Here is a 27,356-nt window from a genome sequence, read left to right as displayed (position 1 = left end):
TAACAGAATATAAGGATTGATCCAAGTTAGGTCCTAGGTTTATAGACATATTTCTTACCCCTTCTCTGCCTTTTTACCTCTTTATTTTCTTTACATCCCCATCCACATGTAGATGATACTTTATTACCAGCCAGGAATGTAGAATATACGGGCACGTAAAGAGCCACTGTCAAATCCTACTCCCATCAATTGTCTGGTGTGAGACACTCTGCAATGCTAACAACGGAACAGAGAAATCACTAGCCCAAGGGGTGTGAAGTCTGTAGCCACTCTGAGGCACAAGTATCCTGCATGGCAGTGTCTGGTCACCAGGGCTGCCTTCACTCCAAACACTAAACAAATATTATTCAGCTGGGATTCTAAGGTCCAACATTTCTCATGAACAGTATTTGGAGCCTGGAAGGGAAAAGAACCTGAGGAAAGTATGTCTGATTACATTTTAATGGGATCTAAAATATTTCACCTCCAAAGACATTTAAACATGCTAAGTAAATGCTAAGAATTAAAAATATACTGTAGCAGAGGCTAAAACCCCTCTCTCACATTAATGCAACACTCAGTTATGATATTCTTAGCAAGTGTTACTGCAGATAATGCTTCTATTTTCCCTATTAGAGACTCCATTCTCTTTAAACATCAACAAGAAGAACCAAAAGGGAATTCCCTAAGGTCAGCTCTGAGGAAACACAAACCTCTAATTCAATAACTCTGCTACTGCGTTGAAGAAGGCCTTATTATTGCAACATCCATATGGAGTCAATTGGACATTAATGACTAATCAATCCCTCCCTCTTCTATTCTACTTATAGTGTCACAAACCGTGTTTAGATTAGCCCATTTCCTGCTTAGGATCGCTCAAGATGTCTTTTGTTCTTTCAGGGCTGGCCTGATGGAGGCAGCTTAAACAAACACACGACCCAAGTGGCGCAGGAGTTATAAACTGCCATATGTGAATGAACAAAGGAGCCATACTAAAGCCTTTTGTGGTATTTGTTAATGTTTTTCATCTGAGCTTAAAAAGACCTAATGACTTTGCGGTGAGCTGATGCATGTGGCTCGTGGCTTTGCAAAATGAAGGAAATTGTAAGCCAGTTATATAGCAGCATATATTTTCAAAAGTCCCTTGTTTTCAGCTTTGGTGGCAGTGAGTTTCCTTTTTATTACATTTGCTTTACATATGCAAACAAAATGCTTTATCTTAATTAAAACAGAACATTGATGCACTTGAACACCTACACAAGTTACATGCTTTTTTCTCCATTAAAAAAATGAAAAGTGAAATATTTTTCTGTGTGTAAAATAAAATCAAATCTTCTATGTTTTATCAGTGGTAGCAGTTCATTCAGCAGTGTAAGTGCTGATTTGTGACTTGAATTTAAACCCTGAAATGATATTTTTAAATAGGCTATTATCACCTCCCCAAACAGCAACCAGTTTTGTCCAAATCCGCAAAGTTCAAATGAATCAAAACCCTTAAATGCAGCTATTTTCTTGATGGTTTACACAAACAGTTTAGATTACTTGACCACATTTTATTGCAAAACTAATCCTTATTGAAATGTGGCATGGTAGACACTCGAAAACAATGAAATCATCTATTAAATAATTGTGTTAAATTGCTGTACAGGGTCTGATTTAAGCCCACAATGGTAAGGTTATTTCTAAGTGCCATAGCACAAATGGAATGAAAAATGAGTCTTTGGGGACCTGAGAAACTTCTAGGTACAAAGAAGGATGCTGAAGTAGCCTTGATTTTATATCTCTGGGAAATAAATTAATTAACTTTAATAAAAAGTCTTTGCATTCACATGGCAATTTTCATTGGAGGAACTCAAAATGCTTTACAAACATATGCAAAAGCCCCCTCTTGAAGTAGGTATCATTTTACTGAGGGACAAAGTCAGAGTTGCAGGTTATACAATTTGCCCAGTGCTAGTGAATAGAGTGGAATTATCAGTCACCAGGTCTAAATATTATATACATTGCCTCCCTATTGATATCATTTTTTGCATTTCATATTTATTTTGAAATTAAAGTATTAACTGTCACAGATTAGCTATGCAGGTTGAAGCACTTTATAATGCTTGATATTATTACTATTATTAAAAGATATATGACACTCCTCTGATACTGTAGTTGCTTTTTTGGAACAATTATGATGACAACTAAGTGGCATTATTGTTACTATACCAATCAGTTTAAAAGCCAAAACAATACTAATTCACGTGAAAGGGATATTTTATTTGATATCAGATTAGCCCTTTAAGAGCCAATATATCATCAGTGGGACTGATACCAACATGATTTCAAACACCTCCTGACATGATGATATCTATATGATTTATAAAGCAAGATACTGATTTTCAAAACACAAGGACATATTTTACTGTCTTACTCAGACATGATATCAAACAGAGTTTTGCCAAAACTAGATCTGCCAGATTTGGACACATTCATTTCTTGGTCATTATTTATTTTATTTTGTTTTATTTTAAGATGGAGAACAAGGAATGACCATTCTTTTTAGAGAATAATAGCAGCACAACTTCAAATTTGAGATATACTTCTTTTTAGGTAGAGATGAAGGCAAAAAAGGGTCTGAAAAAAGATAATAAGCAATTTTTCTTGCCCAAGTACAGCAAAAATATGAATTCAAACAATTAAACTATTGCATGGTTTATAAGGAGATATTCTGTGTTGACTTACTGGGAGAGAAGTTGTATGCAATGCAGTTGTAGCCACGTCAGTCCCGAATATCAGAGACAAGGTGGGTGAGGTAATATCTTTTATTGGACCAACTTCTGTAGGTGATAGAGACAAGCTTTCGAGCCACACAGAAATTTGCAGTACAAACTCCCTACAGTCATGTCTAATGTGGAATAACTGTGGGTATCTAAGAAACTCTGAAATGCAGAGCATTCCGCCAAAAGATTTTAACATCTATTTTGGAATCATTACATTAATGGCTCATTTATAGCATTCAATCAACAAACTGATTTGACACATCCTAGCATATATCATAATTCAGTGTATCAACATCAGTAATTCTCTTCTATCCAGTGTTTGCTTGTCTTATTTATTCTATCACATCTATAATTAGACTGCAAGAACCTGGAAGCAGAATGTGTGTGTCTCATTTCTTTCTTGCCTAGCACATTTAGGGGGTAGTAATAATAATTATAATAATCAATAGTAAAGGAGTACTTGTGGCACCTTAGAGACTAACAAATTTATTTGAGCATAAGTTTTGCATCTGATGAAGTGAGTTGTAGCTCACAAAAGCTTATGCTCAAATAAATTTGTTAGTCTCTAAGGTGCCAGAAGTACTCCTTTTCTTTTTGCGAATACAGACTAACACGGCTGCTACTCTGAAACCAATATTCAAAATAAATATATATAAATATAGTATAAACAAACAAACAAACAAACAAATAAATAAATAAATAATGATGATGGAGAAGCAACAGCTGTAGTATGAGGGTATGAGTTCAAAGTTAATACATACTAGAAAATCTTTGGAAAACTCATAGGAATAATTTTTAAAATGGGTTGCACCTACCTATACAGGATTTGTGGGTGAAAACAGGAAAATGCTCTTACAATTTGGATAACTGCATGGAAAAATACCGATTTGCCATTCCCTGATTTGTGTAAAAAATATGGGATTTTGCAGTATAATAGGTGTCCATACAAATATTGCAAGCTCAAGTTTGCATGAGCATTTGAAATGTAATCTTTGATCTGTAGTTAGATGCTATATTTAAAATATAATATTTAATATTTGCGGGAACTAAGAAAGACACTCAAATACTCCCAATATTCATTCTCGTCTAACTGCTTAAAACATTAAATTTAAAGAAATAAAGAAAATTCTGTACTCTGGAAGCAAAAATTCAGTTTGGATGTGCAGATGGGGCTAGATGCTCAGTGCAACTCAGTGGCGGAGAAGGAAATGGCTATAAACCAGCTTTCCACTCCTAAGATCTTGACAATGCTGGAGAACAAAATGACCTGCACTATAATTTAGAGCAGTATAAAGGCTATGCAAGCTGGAGTGGCTCTATTTGGACAATTTCAGTGGCTGAGGATTAGCCAGATTCCAGTTCTTCATCCCATCCCTACCCTGTTACCTATGCTCGAATAGGCAGAGAGAAGGTAGTATAAAGGTGGCTTTAAACCAACTGAGATTTTCCCTGTGCTGGAGAAATTCTCAGCTACTTGTGCGAGACAGCTTTGAGCTCCTTTTGCATCACTGGAGCAGTACAAAGAAGATTTAGGAAGGGCTCAGCATCTGGCCCATAGGATTTCTACTGATATGAGTGGCAGCTCCTTCCAAGGGTAATTTGGCCTTCAGAGTGTGAAAATAAATGTTTTAAACCCTGGAACTACTATACTTAATTTTTCACTCTCATAACTTAAAAATAGGCTGAGCAGACTGACTGCCTTCAACATTTGTGACAATAATTTTCTCATGGGCTGAGACTTTCTGTGCAAAGCCTCAGCCTCAAGTTATTTTTTACAGCCTTGTTCTAAATTCCTGAAAATAATGGTTTACTATATAATGGAAATTGTGACAAGCCCTTAACTATAACTGCACTAATGGGCACCTCTATATAATACTCAGAGCATTGTAACCGTGGCTATATAATATTAGCAATTCTACTATACTCATTTTTAACAGAAATTCTATTACAAAAGAATTATTTACTGTAGCACAGAAACAGCAAATGAGAAATACTTATGCTTAGCAGAGGAAAAAATACAAGACAACTGAAACTCCAAAGGTAACTCTTGTATAGAATTGCCAGAGTTATAATTTGGAAAGTGAGAACCATCCTGTATATTATATATTAGTGTCTGGAGAGGAGTAGTTTTCAATGCAGTGGGAAATCAGTCCACACTCTGCATCTCAGATTATTCATCACTTGAGGTGGGCGTTGCCCCCCATAAAACTGTATGTGGGGTTTGGCAGCAACCTCTTCCATAAAGCAGCTGCCCTCAGGAAAGCAATGGGCCAAGTCCTTAAAGACTGAGGGCCTGATTCTCATCTCATTTTCAGGCATTTACACTAGTGGAACTCCACTGACTTTCATGGAGTGCTTCCTGATTTACACTGCAGTACACAAAATCAGATTCAGAACCTAGGTCTCGGCCACCTCAACGTTTTCCCTTAAATTCCCAACATTATTAGTTAATCCTTGTCAATTAGGCCCCTCATCCAAATTTCAGATATAATCAGGTAGATGTCGAAGTGCTACAAATGGCACCCACAATTATCAGAGGCCTCCTCTTAATATCAGGCCCCATAACTCAGACATTAAGAAATGATTTCATCTTGAATTAATAAAGGCACATTTGGGGGAATATAGTTTATCAAAGACAGATACAGATACTACAGGGGACAAGGCATCTAAGGTTTGAGCTTTCTGTAGTCTCTTTGGAAACACTTCTTTGTCTTCAGACAGCTTTCACCATTTCCTGATTTTAATCTTTCCTTTCTCAACTGCCATAGCAACTATTACAAATGTTTATGTGCGACAAATACTGGCATGGAGAGGCATTCTTTCCACAGTATTTATGAGGCACTGTCACAAAAGTAGATGATGCTTTGTCATGCATGTAGTACCTGCTGTTTACACCTCAGCCTAGTAGGGTGTTAAACATGTTACCTCACAGTTTTGGATTGTGTTGGCAGGCTGCCAAGATTGATTTGCTTAGATTAAAAAAAAAATCTGTTTTCCTTACCTCTCCCTGACAGATCCAAGTTGACCTTTTGTGGAGTTAAAAAAAGATTTTTTTCACATGTGGATTTTTGCTGCCCACCTTTTTCCAGGAACGGTTGCTTTATTACAGGAAGGTTACAGTGGGCATCTTCTCAGTCAGCATTAACATGATGTTGGAACTTTAGGGATATAGCCAATGCGTCTCTTTAAGAAGTTTATCTGTTCTTTATTTAAGAGGTGTGCACTTTACATATCATGACCCTGAAGTCTGAAATGTAAAAACAGGTCACCTGTCTCTGTGTATATTTGTACGGGTTGTGGACGGAGTGAACAGTGGGGTTCTGAAAACTGGGGAGCAAGCTGGTAGTTGGAGATACAAAAGGCGCCTGTTTCTTTTTTTCGTTCCTTAGTTCTCAGCTTTCCTCTCACCCCTTCTCCAGCTCTCCTCCACACTCTCACCTTCTCCCAGGCAGCTCACCAACCTACCTCTCCCTCCTTGAAGCTTGCAGCCTCCCTTTCTTTTCCACAGGCAGTGTATTCTTTTCCCTCACAGGCACATTACCTATTGTTCACCCCTATACCTGTACTAACTACTGCTGCTGCAACCATCTACCTGCTCCCCGGTTTCTTAGGGACTAGCTATACCTGCACCAAACCCAAACATGGTACATTTCTTTCTCTACCAACTACTTATCCACTGAATTTGTCATCCTCCTCTGCAATGATTGTGCCCCACAATCAATAACAATAGTGCTGACCCAAGTCAAACACCAAATCAGAAGTACTAAGATATCATGGTTTGGGGCACACTACAAGAATCTAGATAGAAGACATACAGATTAGATAGTCACTGGTTGAATAGGACCTACTCCACTGAGGGTGGAATTTTCAAAGGAGTCTAAAAGAGTTATATACTCAACTACCTCAATGGGATTTGGGTCCCTAATTCCTTTAGGCCCCTTTGCATGAATGAACAGACCCTGCTGTGTCTAGCTGCAGCATGCTTGTGTCATGAGATAAAAATGGTACTTTTCTTTGCCTTAATGCAAAGAACATTTGCATTCATCACAGAAAGTAAGCTTCCATGAATAATACGATACTCTACAATATGTTCTCTCTAATAATATAATCAGTCTTCCAGAACATATCTGTTCTTCAGTTCTATCTATTTAACCACATCTATTTGACCACTATTATTTTTACAGAGCTGAGTACTGAAGGACATGCTATATTCTGCACGAAGGATCTCTAGTTTCAGCAGTACTCCAGTAATGAATTCTGCAGCAAACTAGATGCTGAATATTCTATGGCAGCACAAGATGCACAGAAAGGCCATTTAGGAAAGTAGATCTTTTTAAACAAGTGTATTATATTTAATGTATGCCATAATTTTAAAACCCAAGTGATTGTTATCCCATGTATTTTAGGCTGTTTCCTATTTCCATTCAGGATTCAATATTGATGTGCCATAAAAATTGGGGACTGGGGAGTGAGAGAGTGGGGAAAGAGGAAGAAGGGGCTCTAATCACCTTCTGGTGGATGCAGGCCTCTGATCCCATCTTTCCGGCTGCCAAGAGGAATGTGGAGAAACTAAAGGGAAGGGAACAAGCCAGTCAAGGCATGTTCAGAAGGGCTGTGGTAGTGGGGGGAATGTTGACAGCTCTTGGCAAATTGTTTTCAGGCTGATCATTTTCTTCCTGAAGGCTGAATATCCTCGTGAGAAGTCTAGCTAGTTGGCATGCTCCTTCTCATGGCTATAGAGCATGTTCACTGAACACAGCTAGAATTCCTTGTAAAGAAGGAGAGGCAGACAAACACAAACTGCCCAGAATCAACAAAGTTGTCACAAAAAAAAGGATTTCTGTGGTGAGGAGGAAGGTTTTGCACAAGCTACCCCAACTGGCAAATTTTGAGGCCACGAATGTAGCTCTCACATCCCTGATGATATGATACAAATAGATACAGGATGTGACAGTTTTCATAATTGTTCTTTAAACCAATATAGCACTCTTCATCCAAAAGTCACCAAAATATTAAGTAATTTAGCTTCACAGTATTGCTATGGGGCATTTATGTATAATTATTCTCATTTCACAGATTGGAAAACAAGACACAGAGACATTACATCACCTGTTCAACATCAGACAATGAGTCAGCAGCAGTGCCAAGAACACAATCCATAAATTTTTACTCTGAGTCCATACTCGAATCACAAAAACTACACTCCCTTTAACAGAAGGAATTCTTTTGCATGAATGAGGATCACATCTCCAATGTACTTGTATCTTTTCTGCAGGCCTCCATCCACTAGAGGGCAAGACCCTAATGTATTTTCTGAACATTAACAAAGCACTTGACCACAAGCCTGCAAGTAGAAGGAGCTGTTCCAGAAATGAGTATACTTGGCATACATACTACATTAGCAGGCACATATACCAAAACATTGATTCAATATAATAGGTTCAAGACTCACACTTCAAATGACAAATTGGGCAGCTATGTGAGGAATGTCTGGATTAGGACTTGAACCAAGAGAAGACTCTCAAAACCTAACAACCTGTATTCACAGAGCAGGGAACTGATTTTTACAAAGACACAGAATCATCCAAAAGTAGAGCTGGAAGGGATCTTGAGAGGTCATCTAATCCAACCCTCTGCAGTGAGGCAGGCCCAAGTATACCTAGACCATCCCTGACAGGTATTTGTCTAACCTATTCTTAAAAACCTCCAATAATGGGGATTCCACACTGTCCTTTGGAAGATTATTTCAGTACTAAACTATCATTATAGCTGGAACATTTCTCCTAATATTACCCTAAATCTCCCTTGCTGCACATTAAGCCCATTAATTCCTGTTTTACCTTCAGTGGACGTGGAGAACAATTGATCACGATCCTCTTTATAACAGCCCTTAACATATTGGAAAACTATTATTTTGTTGCTCTCCTCTGGATTCTCTCCAATTTATCCATACTTTTCCTAAAGAGTAGCACTCCAGAATTGGACACAATATTCCAGCAGAGGCCTTACCAGTTCTTTGCAGAGCAGGACAATTACCTCTCTTGTGTTACATATGACACTCCTGTTAATATGTTCCAGAATTATATTAGCCTTTTCAGGAACAACATCACACTGTTGGCTCATATGGAATTTGTGATCCACTATAAACCCCAGATCTTTTTTCACAATACTAGTCCCTAGTTAGTTATTCCCCATTTTGTATTTTTTCTTCCTAAGTGAAGTACTTTGCACTTGTGTCTATTGAATTTCATCTTGTTGATTTCAGATCAAATCTCCAATTTGTCAAGGTCATTTTTATGCCCTCCCAAAGTGCTAGCAACCCCTCCCAGCTGGGTGTCATTGTAAATTTTATAAGCAAGTTGATGCTGCTGATACTAGTCACCTTGATTTCAAGGACGATGTTGACAATCATGGTTTGTACAAATGGGCATATATAGAGCAATCTGGGGAGAACAACTTTTACTGCACTAGCCACAGAGCCATTTGCCTAGCTGTGTTGATAGAGCTGCACATTGTTTCTGTGCCTGGCGCTGTGCCTCCAGCTGCTCAAAACGATTCTTCTCATGATTCCTGTATAGCGCAGGACCATGCAATATGATCACTCACCAGCTGCTCAAAGGTCAGAAATGTTAGTTTTGAGCAGATTTTGATTCATGGTGCCTTTGAAGCATTTCATCTGTCCTCCATGCTTACGATTGCCAGAGATTAATTCAGAATATAAGACTTGTTTTGATAAACGGGTCTCAGGCATACGAATTACATGGCCAGCCCATCTCAACTGGGCGCAGATCAAATGATTCTTGATGCTGACCGAACTTCCGTATGGTAAACTCAGCCCTGCCATTTGTCCAGCAATTGTTGTAGGTGTTGCAAATGGAAACTGTCAAGCTTTTAAATGTGCCATTCATAATAGGGTCCATGTTTTGCATCCATAGAGCCGTGAGGTCAACAGCATTACAGATTTTGATTTTTGCCTGTAGACAGCTTTTATGTTGCTTCCAGTTCAGTATAAGCATACTCCCCACTCCATTATCCATGTCATCAATGAAAATGCTGAAAAGTACCAGACCTAGAACAGACCCCTGCGGCTCCCCACTAGATACAACTTTCCAGCCTTACAGTGAACAACTGATAAGAGTTCTTTTGAGTACTGTTTCTCAACATTTTTGCACCCACCTTATAGTAATTTTATCTAGACCATATTTCCTTAGTTTGCTTATGAAAATATCATGTGGGACTGTGTCAAAAGCTTTAATAAAATCAAGATATATCAACTGCTTTCCGCATATCCACTAGGCCAGTGAACCTGTTCAAGGAAGAAATTAGGTTTGTTTGGCATAATTTGTTTGTGACACATGCATGTTGGTGATTACTTATTACCATCTAGGAACTTGCAAATTGATTATTTGTTACATGTTAAAACAAAGTTCAAATATGGCTGCTGCTGACTCATATTCTAACACAGTTTGGCCAGCTATTGTTGATGGGGAAAAACTGTGTTAGAGCCGTACTCAAAAACAGCTGTCAGCTTTGTCTAGGCTCAAACCGGATTTGGTCATGTCCATATTGGCTAGTTGTAATTCAGTACTGCCAATCCCCATTGTTCAAAAATCATGAGTCAGGCCCACAAAAACATGCTACTGGGTTAGAAATCATGAGATTTTAATTTAAAAAATGGTTCATTTTATTTTTCTTCTGGTTTTTGAGCCTTTAGGTGGCACTCAAACCACTTTTTAAAAACTTTCCTGCCAACCATGAGGGCTAGAAACTTTCCTTTTTATCTTTTTTTTTTAAATGAAAGCTAGGATTTAGAGATAATAATATGACTCCTGGAGCTTTAAAGAAACCAAATAATTCAAAAGTTGGCAACACTGTGTTTAAATCCTCTATGAACATCATTTTCAAACATAGCTCTCATTTCAATGTAGACAGTACATAAAGCAATAGCTCTATCACTTCATTAGCTGTTGATAGTGCTAACTTTTATAGCCATTTGCCAGGCCTTCAGCCAGAAGTGGGCAAAATCATTACAACTGTTGCAAATTTTAAACAACAGTTTTGTACAGTAGGTCACCTCTGAAAGGTATGTTTGTTCCAAGGTAAGCACATTTAATTTCTACCACCATTTACTGAGAGGAGACACCATCATTAAATCTGAAACTTAAGTCTACAAAGTTCTCCCATAATTATGGTTTGTAATCTCAAGACAGCCAACTGTAATGAACTTCAATAGTTGTATTATAATCCCCGCCACTAAAAGAAGATACTTATAATTTCTTGAGTTTCTGGTCAATGAAGCAAGTATTGCAGGCACTCCTAGAATTAAAAGAAAATATGACTCTTGGCTTTTACATGTCAGATTGATGCCATATTGGAAGCACTGTATATTGATACAGGTATGATCAGTAGAGAGGAATTGTTGTCCAATATTATTACACTGGCACAGAGCAGAGCACTATGGATAAAGGTCTTCTGGTGTTTCCTATAATAAAAAATATTCCTTGAGTTTAAAACATGATTGTTTTGAAGCATATGGGGACTGTATTTGGAGTTCTCAAATGGGCTTTTGTACATTACAAATGGGTAGCTGTGCATCCAAGTACCCATTCGCATATAAAGCTGTAGAATGTGAGTGCAATAAAATTGCGGTGCAATTCTGCAGGCATCACTTAGACACTGACTTTTGAAAATTTGGCTCTAAAAGTACATTTTTGCAGGCTTTTGTATTTGTTTTAATGGCTATGCAATTATCTGTACAAAGCAATTTATGCACAAGCAAAGTAGTTGTTTTTCAAAACTTTTGTTGTTCTGACTCTGTCTTCCACATTAAGGATTATTTGCATACAGTACGATCATTAGCATGGATAATCTCCTTGGTTTAAATGGGAATTAACTAGCAATGTTGGCATTGGAATAGTCCAATTGACTTTGTCTTGGAACTGGAGATATTGCTCTAAAGCCAGATCCTGAAGGAATTTTAGGTTAGCTTTTCATTCCTGCACACTCTGTATCAATCTCATCAATCCTAAGGACAGACAGGCGAATCAGAAGGGGAGTTAGATGGGAAACACAACTGCTTCTCCCTGCTTGACAGAGGGGGCAGGAGTCATGGTCCCTCTGTATCCCCATGCAGAGACTGTGAGGTATTGGAGCTTTCAGAGTTCATGGTTGTCCCTGTAAAGTTATCTGTGTCTGTCTCCCCTCTACACCTTTCTTAATTCAGGGAGACCCTGTACAGAACTTCCTTTCTGGGCCTTTGGATTTAGCATCAGGGAAAAAGTCTGGCTGCTGCATGCTCACTCCATCAGGATTCCAGCTTTATGCTCTGGACACAGAATCAGCCTGAGTCAGGGAGCTTCAGTTGCCTCTCCATAGAGGAGAGGGATCAAGATCTGCCCCTTAATATGTAATTTTATTACGACTTCTTAAGCGTGTAGGTCATACCACATAATACACAGTATGCACTACCAGTATCGTATAGGTGTTACCGACTGCATCCATAGCAACCCAAAATATATCACCAAATCAAAAATGAAAGGGATAAAAAGGAACAAGAGAACAACTAAGACAATACAAAAAAAGGTATTAAACATGCCAGATCTTAAAAGACTAACTCTGGCTATTACAAAATTGTGACAATCCACTGAGATAGTGACCTTGGCAACATAATAAAAAAGAACAAATATCACTTCTTACAAAAGGCCAGGGATTAACTATGGGTTTGTAGAGTTCCTTAGCAACTCAAATCTAAAATGGACACAGGTGTAAGCACAGGTTGCTATTGGCACATATAAAAATTTTGTGACATGCTGAAAAACTGGAAAGATATGTACAAGCCTCACTTATAATTAGGAAGAAGTGTAAATAGTCTTGGAGACTAATAAAAGCTGGTTGTACAGTACAGTGCTTCAGAGGTCATAGTTTAATTGTTGGCATTTCAACCATAGTATTTTCAATGAGCCACTCTTAGACATGCCATGCTGGGAGAGTCATCCCTTAGACAACTTGCCAAGGAAAAGGGGCAAAACTTGAGAGACATTTTAATGTCTTTTATGTACACCACTGTAATATCTGCTATAACGTCAACTTCTCTACAGTCAGAAGGGGAAATAAGCAGCTCACTCGAACTCCTGCCAGCTTTTTTTTTTACAGAACAGCAAAAGGATTCATCCAGCACCCTCTTTCCAGAGACATCTATCTGCTGCTAGTGCTAAGCCTGGTAACCTGAATCCTTTCATGAATTCAGATTCCCCACATAGCAACACACCATGTCGCAACTGCCCCACGACTTCTAAATGGAGGAGGGGTTACACGTCCTTAAGCTGGCACAAAAGTTACATATGTAAAGACTTCGTTCTTGTATTAGCCAGTAATAGGATAGGCTGTCAGTACCAGGGTATGTCTCAAGACACTAGCTTAAGCACGCTAGGGAGAGGAAGGTTGATATGGGGAAATGAACAAAACCAAGGAAATACTAGAGAGAAGTCCTGTCAGAAAAACTAGTTACAATATATCATCTGCATTTACACAGAGTGAAATTAGGAGGCCCTGACTTGATACTGTTCAAGAAATATGAACATGTAATGGATGAAATGGAGTTTTGAATTAATTTTAAGATTCATTGCTTCCAGATATAAGGAGGCAAGCTATCTGATTTATATTTCTTAACTTTTTAGAAAAAATATTCAGTTTTCATTAAGTACAGTGTAAAACATTTATAATTATAATGCAGTGATGTTCTCTAGTCAAAACAGGACTGGAGTTATTTAACTAGAGAACAAAAAAACGGATTTATTCATATTTTCATTGATTAAAAATGCCAAGATTTGTTCACGATTAGTGGTGTCATTTTATTTATTTATGAGCAGAGCTGGTTTTGAATTCTCTGTTGAAATATTTTTCACTGAAAAATATGATTTCAGTAAAATCAACATTTTGAGCAGGAAAATACTGATTTTGGGAAAAAAAATCCATTAGAAAAATCTAAATAAAATATTTCATGTCGGTGTGATATTCATCACCATCTGTCAGAGCAACCACAATGTCTCATGGGGTTTGTAGACCGAGTTTTTCATGCTCCCATTCTCCCTCATGGACTTGATATCCTGGCTGGATTACATTTTCCACGATGCACTGTGGCTTCCCTCTGGCTGAGCTGCCACGGTGCATCATGGGACTCCCATGATCATCAGTAAAATGCAGTGTGACTAGGGATCCCAGCCCACAGAGAATCATGTTGGATGCGTCATCTTAACTTCAACTCCCATGAGACACTGCGGCAGCCCAGGTGGATGTAGGCTACTGTTGAAATGTTTTGCATGTCTGAATAAAAAATTTGCTGAACTTTTGTTCCATGAATATTTTTGATATTGCAACGTGTCACCCTTTGGGAGAAACACAAATGTCAAAATAGCAGTGTTTCCTCTGAGATAGAAAGTCTCCATTTATGAGTGATCTGGACAATTATAGAGTATTTTTGAAAATGCATGTGATTCCTGAAAGCTTTATTAATTTTAAAATAAATGATTATTTATCTAAAATGTCTTTCTGTAAATAATTTATAGATTATTCTCCATTCATTATTCTCCTGTTCAGAAAGAATCAGAGAGCAGAAACAATTCTATGTAACTTAGGTGGCCAACCACAAGCAACAAACAGTAATGGAAGGGAGCCGCTAATAAACAATCTATAATACAGTCTGGACACATTAGCACAGCTGTGAAATTCAGGTTCAGTAGTTGAAAACCCAGGCTTACAACGCTGTGTGGATGCTCAAGCACAGTTTTGGAAACACCAAGTCAACAGACCTGAGTCCCACAAACCCAAGCGTGGTGTGCAATGCAGACATATCTCAAATGGTGTTTCAGGATGGCTCAGAGTATACACTGTAAAGTATCACCGTTTTTGTTTAGTTTTTTTCCCTGTCCTTTGCTGTGTATATGTTACTATCTGATAAAAACGTGTAAAATGTTTTAAATTTGTGCCCAGGAATTTAGCTGCACCCCACCCATTAAAGATAGTAGGAGGCACTTAGCTATGTGTCCATTCCATGTCACGTTGTGGGAATTAAGGAAGCAGTGTCCAATGTATTCATAGCAGCAACTTACCCTCTGCATCTTCTGGCCTTGTAAGGTCAATGACTCCTGGGCCAAGTTTTCCATCTTCACTGGGTTTCCCAGTTAACTGTGGGCCTAAATTCTCAAAGCGTGTTCTTTCCTGGAAAAGACAAGAGATAGTATTAATGCTCCCTATAGCCTAGTCCTACTTGCATGTCTGTGTGTATATTTATGTACAGACATATGCCTTTTCTTTTATTTTCCTGAGTGAATTAAATGAGCAGGTTTTCATTAAAAGTGTAGTTTCGAACATAAAGTTGAGGGCTTCATTTTCATAGGTTCGGAGCACCCAGAGCTTTCATCAATGTCAGTTGGAATGATGAGTGTTCAGCACTTCTGAAAATCAGGTCCTAAGGTTTAAATGTGAAAATGTACATAGAAGCTTCCAAACTAAGCTGAACTCCACCTTTATAATGTATAAATGATGGTACATTCAACCGCAGAAAACTTTTGGCAGGAAGCAGTGCTGATCTATGCTGCACGCTTTGTCTTTCCACAAAACTTTGTGACTTAAACTGGAAAAAAAACAATCGACATTTGAGAGACACTAAAATTTAGAACTTGAAAGAAAAGTTCCTATTAAAACATGCTGCTAATTTAATGGAAAAAGCACTTTTTTTCCACTAAGAGATCCAAGTTTGCATTCGTACCCCTGAGAAAACACAAGTCTGAATTTTATGCAAGAGGCTTTCAAAGACAAGTATTCAAAGAAGGAATAGTAGATGACAGAATTGATACTATTATTTTGTCTAGGAATTTCAACTGAACCTCAATGGGAATTGAAAAAGAGAGAGGACGGTTTGCTTGCTCCTAGAAAAACACAAAGCCTTTGAGAGCTGGAGACCTGCACAGGAAAGCTGGACCTGGAACTGTAAAATGAAAACTAAGGGAGGCATTTTATGTGTTAACCCAATCTTCAATCAAAGAACTACAGGGCAAAAGCACTACAATTGACAGTGCAATATTCCTTCAGAATGTGAGTCTCTGTAGTACTCTATATCAGTAGCTAAGTGTTCAATGGTTATCATTAATTTAGAGTTCTCATTTGAAGGAACACAACGTGTTTTCCCTCTTGCCTTGTTGTTACTTCTTCAGACAAAACTTGGTATTATGTTGTACCTGTGAATGAATGAAACCTTGTTGTTCATTACTATGAAACAATATTAAATGTCATGTCAGCTTGAATTTACAGACATGAAATACCAGCTTTCAGCTCCACGAACAGTTTCTGCATGTTATACTTAATGCATTATGCAGAAGTAGAGTGATGATTGCTGTTCAGTCTATTGTTCAATGACCTAGTTCTGTACTGAGCATTTTAGACATAAGAAGAAAACATCATGAGTTTTCTCTCCTGCACAATGTTTAGAAACTTAGAAATGTTCTTAAAGACCAAACATACATACAATTACTTGATGGCTGTTGTGCCTCATTTGTTCAATCTCAGTTCATTTGTGAGGTCTAATCTGATTATTTTTTGAATATCATTATATTTCTATAATTAATTCCCATTAGCCAAATTGTTCAGGAAGCCTTTTGATTCTTCAGATCATGGAATATGTTTAAATCTACATGGGAAGAAAACACAGCACAAAACCGATTCACTGGGTTTACCACCACAACATGCAGCTGAGGAGTTTCAGGTACTAAGTGCATTTTTAAAAGTTTCTTAAAATCTGCCATCCATCTAACAAGTTAGCTTTGCATTTTCATAATGGAGTAACATTCTCCATGCTATTGAGTTGTTTTTGTAGTGTAGCTTTCCTATATAATGTATCTGTTGATGAGGGAACTTAAGCAAAGAAGCTTAAATGAAAAGTAAGAGTTCTAGACACAGAGAAGCAATGTGACTTAGAGACAGGCAAACTAACACTACAAGGCCAACCATTATACCCAAAGATGTTCTATAATCTAACAATAATCCTGTACCATCAGAATGGAATCTGCTTTGCTGGCAGATAGGAATGATTTTTTTCCCCCAAGTGTTCCTTGTTCCATTGTTGAGGGGCTAGTTTAGACTTTCACAATTTGCACTCAAAATAAAAGCAAAAATCAGTACTAAGAAAAACAGCTTTTAGTACACACCATTTCTCTTTCCAAATATTTGCATTAAAGCCTTTTCTAAAGGAGTGTTAACATGGCATCTGCAGTATTCTTGGAAGAACAACCATTAAATGTGGTTTAGAAGAAGGCGAAATATCTTTCTACTATTAAAATCAACAGAACCTGCTATATATCCATATGCACATTTGAAGCATCTTTTTAGTCATTCATTCCCTTTGATTTTTTACCAGAAAATATTCTCTGTTAAAAAAGGGAAAAAAAGTTTCTGAAAGAATATCAATATTTTGACATAGAAGCAGAAAAGGGGAAATTACATGAGGGCAGAAATAGTAAGATGAGAAAGCTTACACGATAATAATACCTTTTCTTCTAAAAGAATTGAAGTCCACTTATGATTCCGTAATAACCTCTGGTTTTTAATTCATAGGAAAATAAACCACAGCTATTATTTCTTAATATATACATTGGAATGCCTTTTTAGTCTGATTTTTTTCAGTGAAAAATATTCTTCACAGTGATGCTTATAATATCAATATTTGGATGAGGAATTAGTACAATTTATATGAAATGCTTTTATGAACTTAATATTCAAAGGGACACTCACATGTTTGGGTCCCAACCTTTTCCTTTCTTTTGGGCTTATCCTAGTAGGCTTCACATCAACCAACTAACATATGGTGAAACCACAACTTACCTTGTTTACACTATGATTTTAAAATGGGTTAGTTATCACATATTTAATAAACACCCTTTTTTCTAGTGCAAACAAGTCCTAAAGGAAAATAAATTCTAAGTAGCCTATAGCCACATAAACATCTACATGTACATATTGTAAAATATTTTTAAAGCATGTGATGTATATATATAAGCACATACGCATTAACAAATAAATACACACACCCATTACATCCACACACATATGTACGTGCAGCCGGAAATATATGTGCCCATGCAAGCTGTGTTTATATATATTTTTGCTTCTTAGCTACACAGAGCTAATTTGTTTGTATGTTTTTAGTTAAAGCATATCTTCCAGGGATAGGGTGTGGTTTTTATTCCTTTTCAAAAGGTAATTTTGGAAGTCTAAACAGGTGGACAATATCCTTTAATGCTGTCTGCGAGTCATCTGCTGTAAATTCATACAAAGCTGTTCACTTTAAATTGTGTAATTTCAAGAAAGTGCTTAGGATATGATCCTGTAAATTTTTACTCATGGGAGTAGGCCCACAGAAGTCAATGGGACTAAAAATTTGCAGGGTCAGGGACTTTTGCTGAAACTGAAAGCTCCCTCAAGCACAATTTAGGCCCTCTGTGTTTTTGTGTATTTTAAAAATACAGTAAAAATTAATCACTACTTTAAAATTAGAAGAAGAAAAAATTCTTCTTGCAACAGCCAAATATTCATGTTCATTCAGTGACATGATTAGGCACTTATTTATGCATTGTCAGTCATAAACATGCAAAAAACATAAAAGTTATTAAAAAAAATTAAAGTCTGTTCCACTGTGTTGTAGGGCTGTTGGTTCTCTAAGTGCTTTGAAATTATGATATATGAGGTAGATGTTGCATATTAAATAAAGATATTTAAATGATAAAGCCCCTTTAGTGAGAGCTGATGAATGTTAAATGTTATGAGCCACAAGACTGTGGCATCCATCATATTCACATGTTATCACAATCAATGATGGAACAGCCCCAGTGATGACAGATAGACTGCTAGATTATTATCCCTTATTTCCAGAGTCACCGAGCAAGCCAGCCAACCCCTTAGGCATTATTTTAAACTTTGCATTAAATTAGCAACTTTTCCCTCATTTCTGTGGCAGGGATTATCAATTCTTCCTGCGTGTGTGGAAGGTAAAGGGATGGTTTAGTCAACCAAGAAGTGGCGGAAGCAACGCCCTTCCTACAAAAAAGCTGCAAACTTCAAATTACTAGAAACAAATATAAAATTGTGATCTTATGGAAGAACAGCAATGAAACAGTAAGCACACAATAATGGCTTTTCTCTGCACTTAGATAAAAGCTGAATTTTTGATGTGCACAGTATATTTTCATAAAATTTTATATACTTTGTTTTATACACTTATTGGCTATTCCATAATAATGTGTGTGCTAACAGTAAAATTGCTCTTAAATTTATGTGTGTTATTTATATGTTCCCACATAACAATGCTTTTTGTTGTAAAAAAAATTCTGTTTATTAATGTAACTTTACAACCACTGCATCCAAGATCCGTGGTAAATTAATGACATTTTTATTATTTTATAGTGTCATTAAATTTTTACTGATCATTCCATCAAACAGAAGCAATAAAGGCCGTAATGTAAACTGGGACACTTAGATCAGGGGAACAGGAAGGTATTCCATATAGTCTGAAGTAAACGATGTGCTATAAATGATATTTATACCATCTTTAAGCTTGTGAGAATACTTGGACAAGTTTGGCAAAACTGTTTCAGTAGTGCAGTAGATTGTGTACTTAAATAACAGTTTACTTGCCAGCAAGACAAGTTTTTTTCAAACCAGATGCGAGATGACTGATTGCATCCATCTCTTGAAAAACAATATACGAAATGTAATAATACACTGGGTACCCCTCCCTTCTGGATTACCAAGACTGATCAGACTATACCCATGCCTCAAATTATTTCAACATGCTAGCTTTTTCCACATCTGAAATGTGTATTCAGACTAAACTGGAAAATGGCATACCAGCTGATCCTTGTGTGAAAGGGTTTGTTCTATTTTTTTTTCAAACAAATACATTTTATTTAAGTAGACATGGCTGGACAATGATGTAATACTCTTTGTTTCAATAGTTTAACTTGGCAGCAGTTACCAAGGTTTATTTAAAGAGCCAATTTCTAGAGTCTGAATTAATATGGGTCATTCACAGAAGCCACCGAGTTTATGCCTGAGGGGCTATTACATATCTGAGGACAGTATTTTAGTTTCAATTTTAATTTGCTATAAATAATTATCACATCTTTACACACAAAATACATTACAATTAGGTTATTCAACACTGACTGTCTCAACTAATTCTTTAGTGGCTTATTTGTTATTTGTGGTCTACTCTGTTTACATACAGTGGAATGTAAAAAACAGCTAAAAACACCTGTGTTCAAAACATCAAAGGGGAAATTTTCAGCAAAACTTATAGGGATTCATTCACACTATCCCTATTAATGCTAACAGGAATTGTGAGAATAAATCCCCCAGACACCTCAGCAAAATCTTATAATTTCCTAAGATGTGACTAATACAGACAACAACAAAGCAATTCAGAGCTCAGACTGACACTTTGTCCTTCCAACCCGCCGTCCATTGTTACTATGAATCAAGAAACATTGTTCTGTGAGAACTCACAAGTCCTCCTTTCATCATGCAAAGGTCAAGGTATAAATTCCCCCAAGTTCCTCCTACTTTTTTTACAGCTAGGACTGGAAAGTGAAATCACCCTCTGCTTAGAATCTTTTGCAATATCTTGGCAAAGCAGGAATCATTACAAATTGACTTTCAGACTTATCTCTAAATTTTGTACATTTTTTGGGGGTGGGAACTATTGTAATAGTTCCTATCATATCAATTTGTAGTCAGAAAAATAAAAATCCCTGAAAGACGTAGTACAGTAGATGTAGAACTCAGAGAAAACTTGGTGGCATTAGTTCACAGGGATCCATATAAACCTTTTTCCAGTTTTAATTCATGTGGTTTTGCTTTGATTTCCAGTTGTGAGCAAACGCCAAGCAAGACTTAACCAAACCCATCAATTTTGGCCAAGTTATAGGTGGAAACACTGAAAAATCATAGAATTTCTCATGGTTTCTCAATAGGAACCATAAATCTGTCCCAGGTTCACAAACTTTTGGCAATGTTTGTCCCAAGTTTGAGATTTTCTCATGAATATTTTGCATGGCTAAAATGACAAGGTATCATATCATTCTGTGGCAAGAGGCATTTAAATATTTAGAGTGTGTGTATGTGTGTGCACATGCGTGAGAGAAAGGCTGAGAAAAAATTACAGTGAATATGTAATAATAGTTATTTTTCAGCATTTTAATAACTGGGCCATTTTGCTAAAAGTTTTGGAATACTTGATGTACAGGTTGGATGAATGAACTCTAAATGTCTGTGACTTTAAGTTGATCTGACAAGATAAAATACCAAATCCCAGTAACTTTAACAATATAAAGGTAATGCTCCCAGTGGTCAGACTAAAAGGGCAATATAGTATATCCTCACTTGAAACCTGACTTTAGTTTTCTCCTTCAAGATTTCCAGGATGTCCATAAGGCACTCAGCTACTATGATAATGAAGGTGGTATAAGAACTTATATAGAATAGAAAAGAATCCCTGTCTCAGCCTACAGGTGCCTATTGCAATATAGGATATGTCTACATGGAGATAAACAACCCACAGCTGGCTCAGGTCAGCTGACTCAGGCTGGAGCCCGAGCTCTGGAACAGTGCAAGGGTGCAGCCTGAACCCAAACATCTACACAGCCCAAATCCACCCAGCCTAAGTCAGCTGATCTGGGCCAGCCATGACTGGGCTGCGAGGCTTTTATCTCCATGTAGACATGCCCATAGTGCTCTGATGTACCATGCTGAACTGCACTGGAAGCATGTATCGACTCAGAGGGAAAGGAGGACATTAAGTCCCCTTTTTGAAATATATTGTTTTGTTTTAAAATACTGTTGAAAAAACAAACAATGCATTTGAAAAAAGGATTTATACTAATCCTGCTTAACCGGCTCCATGCTTCAGCTGGCTTCCACTATTCTGAATGTGACAACATGAGACATACAGGGGCATCACAGGAGAGTAGGAATCTAGTGTTATTAATGTTCATGCTTTATTGCAAGTCTATGATATCTGGGTCTCTTAAATCCCCAGCTCCTGGAGTCAGGTGAACATATGCTAATATCACGTTTTTTATCGAATGAAAGCTAAGGTTCTAGCCTTTGTGGCTGTGAAAAAAACTTGGAAACATGAACATTATACGTTCAAAAACAAGATGACAAATATCAACAACTCACTGTCCTATTTTTTGTTAAAAAAATATTTTGATTTTTAAGCAAATTGCATGATTTTAGAGGGTCTGACTCATGATTTTAAAGTGCCCTATGGAAGAGAATACTAGGAAGCTTCCATAACTGTTGGGTTGGATGTCATGACATCTGAGTGAAGAAATATGAAAGGAGTGTTAAGGGGAAGTCCCTGTATATGTGGTTATTAGTGGCGCTCAACACATATTTTTGCATTACTGGATTTTATAGCTTTTCAGGTCACCTTTAAAAATAACACAGAATATATTTAATTCTTTAAAAAACTCAGATAGCCAAATATTTCCATCTAGACAGGATTTTATGAGTTAATCTTCCCCCTCCCCCACCTATTAAACACGGATAGACAGATCCTTAACTATTGCAGCACTTGTAGACACTCCTAAAATATGGATCTACCTCAGTTAGATTACTTTCAACAGGATTACTGCACTTACTGAACCCCTTTAACCAAATGCTTTATATCTTTGTTCATATGGTTTTAATAAGGTTTTAACCAATTGCAAGGTTATTTATAAGTTTGCAACTCCCCAGTAGTTAGAGTTATGAAGTGTTCAGACTTAAGCATATCCAGTTGTGTGGTAACCCAACTACTGCTTTTATGCGGTTTCCAACTTTTTGTTCATGCACAAAGGCATGATGCATGGCAGTATCCGAAAACTTTCTGATTAACTCTTTGTTTCAGCAACACATTCACACAGCATTGTACTGTAAAATTATGCACTTCAATTGAAACATGACAGAATGTTTATTAAAAACAATGAACTGTTGAATTCTGCCTAGATTAATGAAAACTGATTAGTCCCAGAGAACAAAGGAGTATTCAATTAAATTAACAGCTGATAAATATAAAACAAACAAAAAGAATTACCATTTCACACGCCATATAATAAAGCAGTAGTATTCATTAGAGATCAGAAGGAGCCCAAAGCCTGACCTGTCACTTGTTTTTAAAAGGGCTGAATAATTTTATGACCATTAATGACATTTGTAATAACACACGGTAAAATACAGATTATTGAATCTCCCATTCTAGGGTGCAAATTATTCACTTGCAGGGGTCAAGTAGACATTCCCTCCTTCTCCTTGCTGCTCTCCCCTCACAACCCAGTATCAGTGGATCATTGGCCTGGTGCATTATGGGAGGGAGGCTAATTTGCTTCTGTAGTATCAAGTATTGGCCACTGCTAGAGGCACAATACTGGATTTAATGGACCAATAATAAATTATGTAGGCCAGCCCTATGTAACTTGTAAGAGTGAAGAATATGAATGCATCAATTTAGAAAACACATTTTCTTTTAGTCCTACACATACTTGTGCTATCATATTATTTTAAACAAAATATGACACCGAGCACATGTTCTACAGGAAATAATTGGATTGTTCTACTTCTTTTTTTACTTTATTTCCTATACTACTGGGCATGAATCTCTGCCTGAGGGCAACTCAGTTGCTACATGTCCAACATAGCCATGTACCAAGTCCTACATGGCCCACCAGCAGAGTACAAACCTAGGCCCTTCAGCATGGCAGCACAAACCTTTACCACTTCAGCTACTGGAGTTACTCCATTAACTCACAGCAGCAGAAAGCCCATTTTCCTCTAGTGAACTAAAGTTCCAGGGATGGCACAAGGGAGGCTGCGGGGGCTATAGCCACCCCAAAATTTGCCTTACACCACTCCTCCCCTCCTCTTCCCCCCCATAGCAGCTGCTTCTCTCCAGCCACCCAGCTCTGAAGGCAGAGTGGAGAGTGTGGCAGCTACTGGCTGGGTGCCCAGCTCCAGCAGCAGTGGACAAGTAAGCCCAGGCAGGGGCTGGGGAGCCTGAGAGCAGCCCCTGGCCCGTGTTCCCACCCGCCGGGGCACAACACCCACTCAGATTGACCCGCTGTGGCACAGGATCTTAAGTCCCACCTTTCACAGTTGCTACTCTCCCAGGGATCTGCCGGCCCCGGAGCCAGGTCCCCCCACCCAGGCAGCTCTTACCGGCTGTGATCAGCCAGTGCCTTGTGCTGCCTGGCTCCAGCTTCCAGCTCTGACTTGACCATGGGGTGGGGCCATAGAGGGGGGCAGGGCCCTGTGATGCGGGGGACCCAGCCCCCTCACTGGGAAGAGGTTGGCACAACTCCATAGAGTTCACAGAATAAGCGTTGCTGAATTGGGGTAATAATACTATTACTCTGCACATATGTCGATGACTGAATTTCACTGAAAATTTGGTCATTCTTAGAGTCAGAGTTAGGCAGAATTCAGGAGACTTTGATTTCCATTACTATGCTCAAACAACTGACTCCACTTCTCTCTCAAGCAAAGCACTGGGTGAGTATTCAAGGCTGAATATTTAAAGAGGACTACAAGATAACACCTCTTTAGCAAGTAGCCACATTAATATAACAAAGAGTAAAACTATTCCAGTTTCTGCTAAGAAAAACAGCTTTGCTGGGAGAGAAAAAAGGAGTCATCGACTTCAGTTTTGCTATGGCACACTGCATACCGCAACTGCACAAAGCAAAATTTGCTGCCTTCCACAGGCGTTTGGAAACAGACAGATTTACATAAATTTAGATTGTACATACATGCCAGTAGCCACACATCTTAAGTACCAGTGTGATGTTTTCTTATAAACTGTACACATACAAAATATACAAATACAAAATATATGTAAAATTTAACATTTTATACCAGCATTGAGACATTCAGATTTGATTTTCTTACAGTTACTTTAATTCTAGCATTGTGAGTGTCTGTGTTATGATAGGGTCTTTCATTATGTAATACAACATCAGAGGGAAAGCTACAATAAAAACAACCTCCAGGATGCAATAACCACTGGACAATGTATGATAAATACACTTTTCCTACATTAGGAATTCCTCCTTTGACAATAATTGTAATGGTTGAAAAACAGGACTAGGCAAATTGATTTTGAAAAAAACAAACAAACAGTCTAAGCCATAGCAAAAAGCTCAAAGCTGAACCTGAACTTTAAAATATATAGCATTGCAAGTGTTATATAATTCTGCATGTTTATTATAAAAAAAACAAAGAATAAAAGTATTGCTAAATTAAAAGTCTCTGAGTATATTTGCATTAAAGTAAACAATGATGTAGCATGGTTGCAAAAAGGAACTCAGGTCTATTTAATGTTCTCTCAGACAGAACTGAACCTGAACTTTTAAAATACAGACATATTTCATTGTAAATTGTCTGCTATGTACAGTTTGCACATTAACCAAGGAGGTGAGTGGTTTGTTTCTATTAATATGGGGTGATTTTTTCTGGGTTTGTAATTTTTATTATCTATTTTTTCAAGTATTTATTTTGTGTTTGCTGCAGCATTTTACACTGTTTATTCTCAGGCATCCTTTATTATGCTGAGAGAGAAAACACACATCACTAAAGAATCAGGATGGATGACAATGGAACAATGATAGTAACATCATTATGCCGTGTCTTACCTCTTGTATCCCCATAACTGCCGTGTTTGCCTCTGATTATTTCAACCTCAAGAAAGTGTGCTGCTTACTGTTTGTGTCAGGAAGGCAAGATTACCGTGTGCAAGGTTAGCATATCAAGTATGATATACATAACGCCTGTGCGATAGATGTACCCTTCAACTAGCTCCCTTCTTTAATTTTAATTCAACAAGAAAAGAACACTCAGGTTGCATTAACATTAAGCATGTGCTGAAATTCTTTGTTGAATCAGGGCCGTTCAGTACGTTGCAAGATCAATCTCATAAGGTATGTTAGAACAAAAAGTTTATGTTAAGAAGAGGTAATACTGTTTATCTGTGGTTAATAAAGATAATTTTTTCTACTTTTTGTTATTCATCCTGCCCTTCAAGATGAATTCAGGTGACGGTCTCTAACAACTTTAAGCCAAATAGTTTGCAATCTATCCTGTATAAATAGGAATTTGTTTTCTTCCAGGATGGAACAGCACAAGACTAAGGACATGAGTGCCCTCATTGAAGTAAGTGGGACTACTGACAGAATGTAAAGGTAAGCATGAGTAATGAGTAATTTGGAAGAGACAGAGCCTAAGTTGCTTGGAAATCACAGTTCTAAAATCTCTACCTGGGGAGAAAATTGCTAAAAGTGCATTAATGATTAGTATAAATTTATCAAGCCAAAAAAATAGGAAATCATTCCCCAAAAAGGACAAAGAAGATGCTTTCCTTTCAAACATCTAAGTTTCCATTTTTCTGGATTATACTCTCATAGGTCCAGTGTTGCCCTTACACGTTTGTCTACAGACCTATATTCTGAAGTCCAATTTCCTCATAAAATGCAAGGGTTGTAAAATATAAAAAGTACTGCTCTCCACTTAAAATACTAACATGACTTATACCTAAACTAAACTGACAGCCTGAAAAGAGAAAAGACTCACACAAACTTAAAGACAGGCAGAGCCTGATCCAAAACTAGCTACAGCAATGGGAATCTTTCTATTGATTTCAGTGGATGTGGCCTAAATAAATTGAACAGTAACTAAATCCTTAATCTGAATTCAGTTGTTCATTATCTAATAATTTTAAAAAGAAATATTTACATTACGAAATACTGTATCAAATTATGCTCTGTAGAGGCAAAATTCACCCTTATGACGGGGGAACAGTACAAGGGCTATGCACGTTAAGTCCCACTTAAGACTGATAATGAGGGCTTAGGTGGGACTTCAGTGCTTGCTTTCAGCACAGGGCTGTATTGCATCCTACACACATATCTGTACTTTTGATTTCAAAATTATCACACACACACACACATGCAGAAAACATACATGGAAAAGTCCACATGATTCACTGCATGGAGATAAAATGCCTCATCTCTGGGGAAGACATTTGCTACTCTGTTGGGAGATGGGAGCAGAACGTGCATGGAGAAAGGATTCTATTGTCTAAGGGAATGATGCCTTCTCTACCCCCTTCTACGCTTACCAGCCATATTTAGCTGGAATTTGTGCTAGTTCCATTCTTTCCATGTTTCGTAGCAGAGGGAATGACTGTCCTATGGTTGTAATAAGGGATTTCTTTATTGCTTTTGAGTAGAATGATAATACCAAGTTCTTCATCAGTAGTCCTCAAAGTGCTTTACAAAGTAGGTCAGTATCATTAACCGCATTTTACAGATGGAGAACTGAGGCATAGACTCAAGAAGGTACCATTCTGCAGCCCAGTGACAGAACTGAGAATTGAACCTAGGTCTCCTGAGTCTTTGTCCAGTGCTCCATCAACTACACCACACGGCCTCTCATATAAATATATTTAATGTATTTTTCAGCCATAGAACATTCATGCCTTTGCAGCTGTCAAATGAATATGTTTAAAGAAAACAACACAAACAAAAGCAAATA

General features: G+C 37.5%; 1 protein-coding gene across 32 annotated transcripts in view; it reads right to left on the bottom strand.

Annotated features, from left to right (window-relative positions):
• SOX6 (SRY-box transcription factor 6) overlaps nucleotides 1-27,356 on the bottom strand; it is a 450,079-nt gene that overhangs the window by 26,667 nt on the left and 396,056 nt on the right. For all 32 annotated transcript variants that reach the window (XM_043516939.1, XM_043516934.1, XM_043516913.1 and 29 more), the window contains one exon: nucleotides 14,852-14,960. In XM_043516939.1, coding sequence (XP_043372874.1) covers nucleotides 14,852-14,960 — 109 coding nt within the window. The remainder of the gene's footprint in view (nucleotides 1-14,851; nucleotides 14,961-27,356) is intronic.

Source organism: Dermochelys coriacea, chromosome 6 (assembly GCF_009764565.3).
Source record: "Dermochelys coriacea isolate rDerCor1 chromosome 6, rDerCor1.pri.v4, whole genome shotgun sequence".
NCBI lineage: Eukaryota > Metazoa > Chordata > Testudines > Dermochelyidae > Dermochelys > Dermochelys coriacea.
Note: the sequence above shows the minus strand (reverse complement) of the source record. Positions and strands in the feature narration are given on the sequence as shown.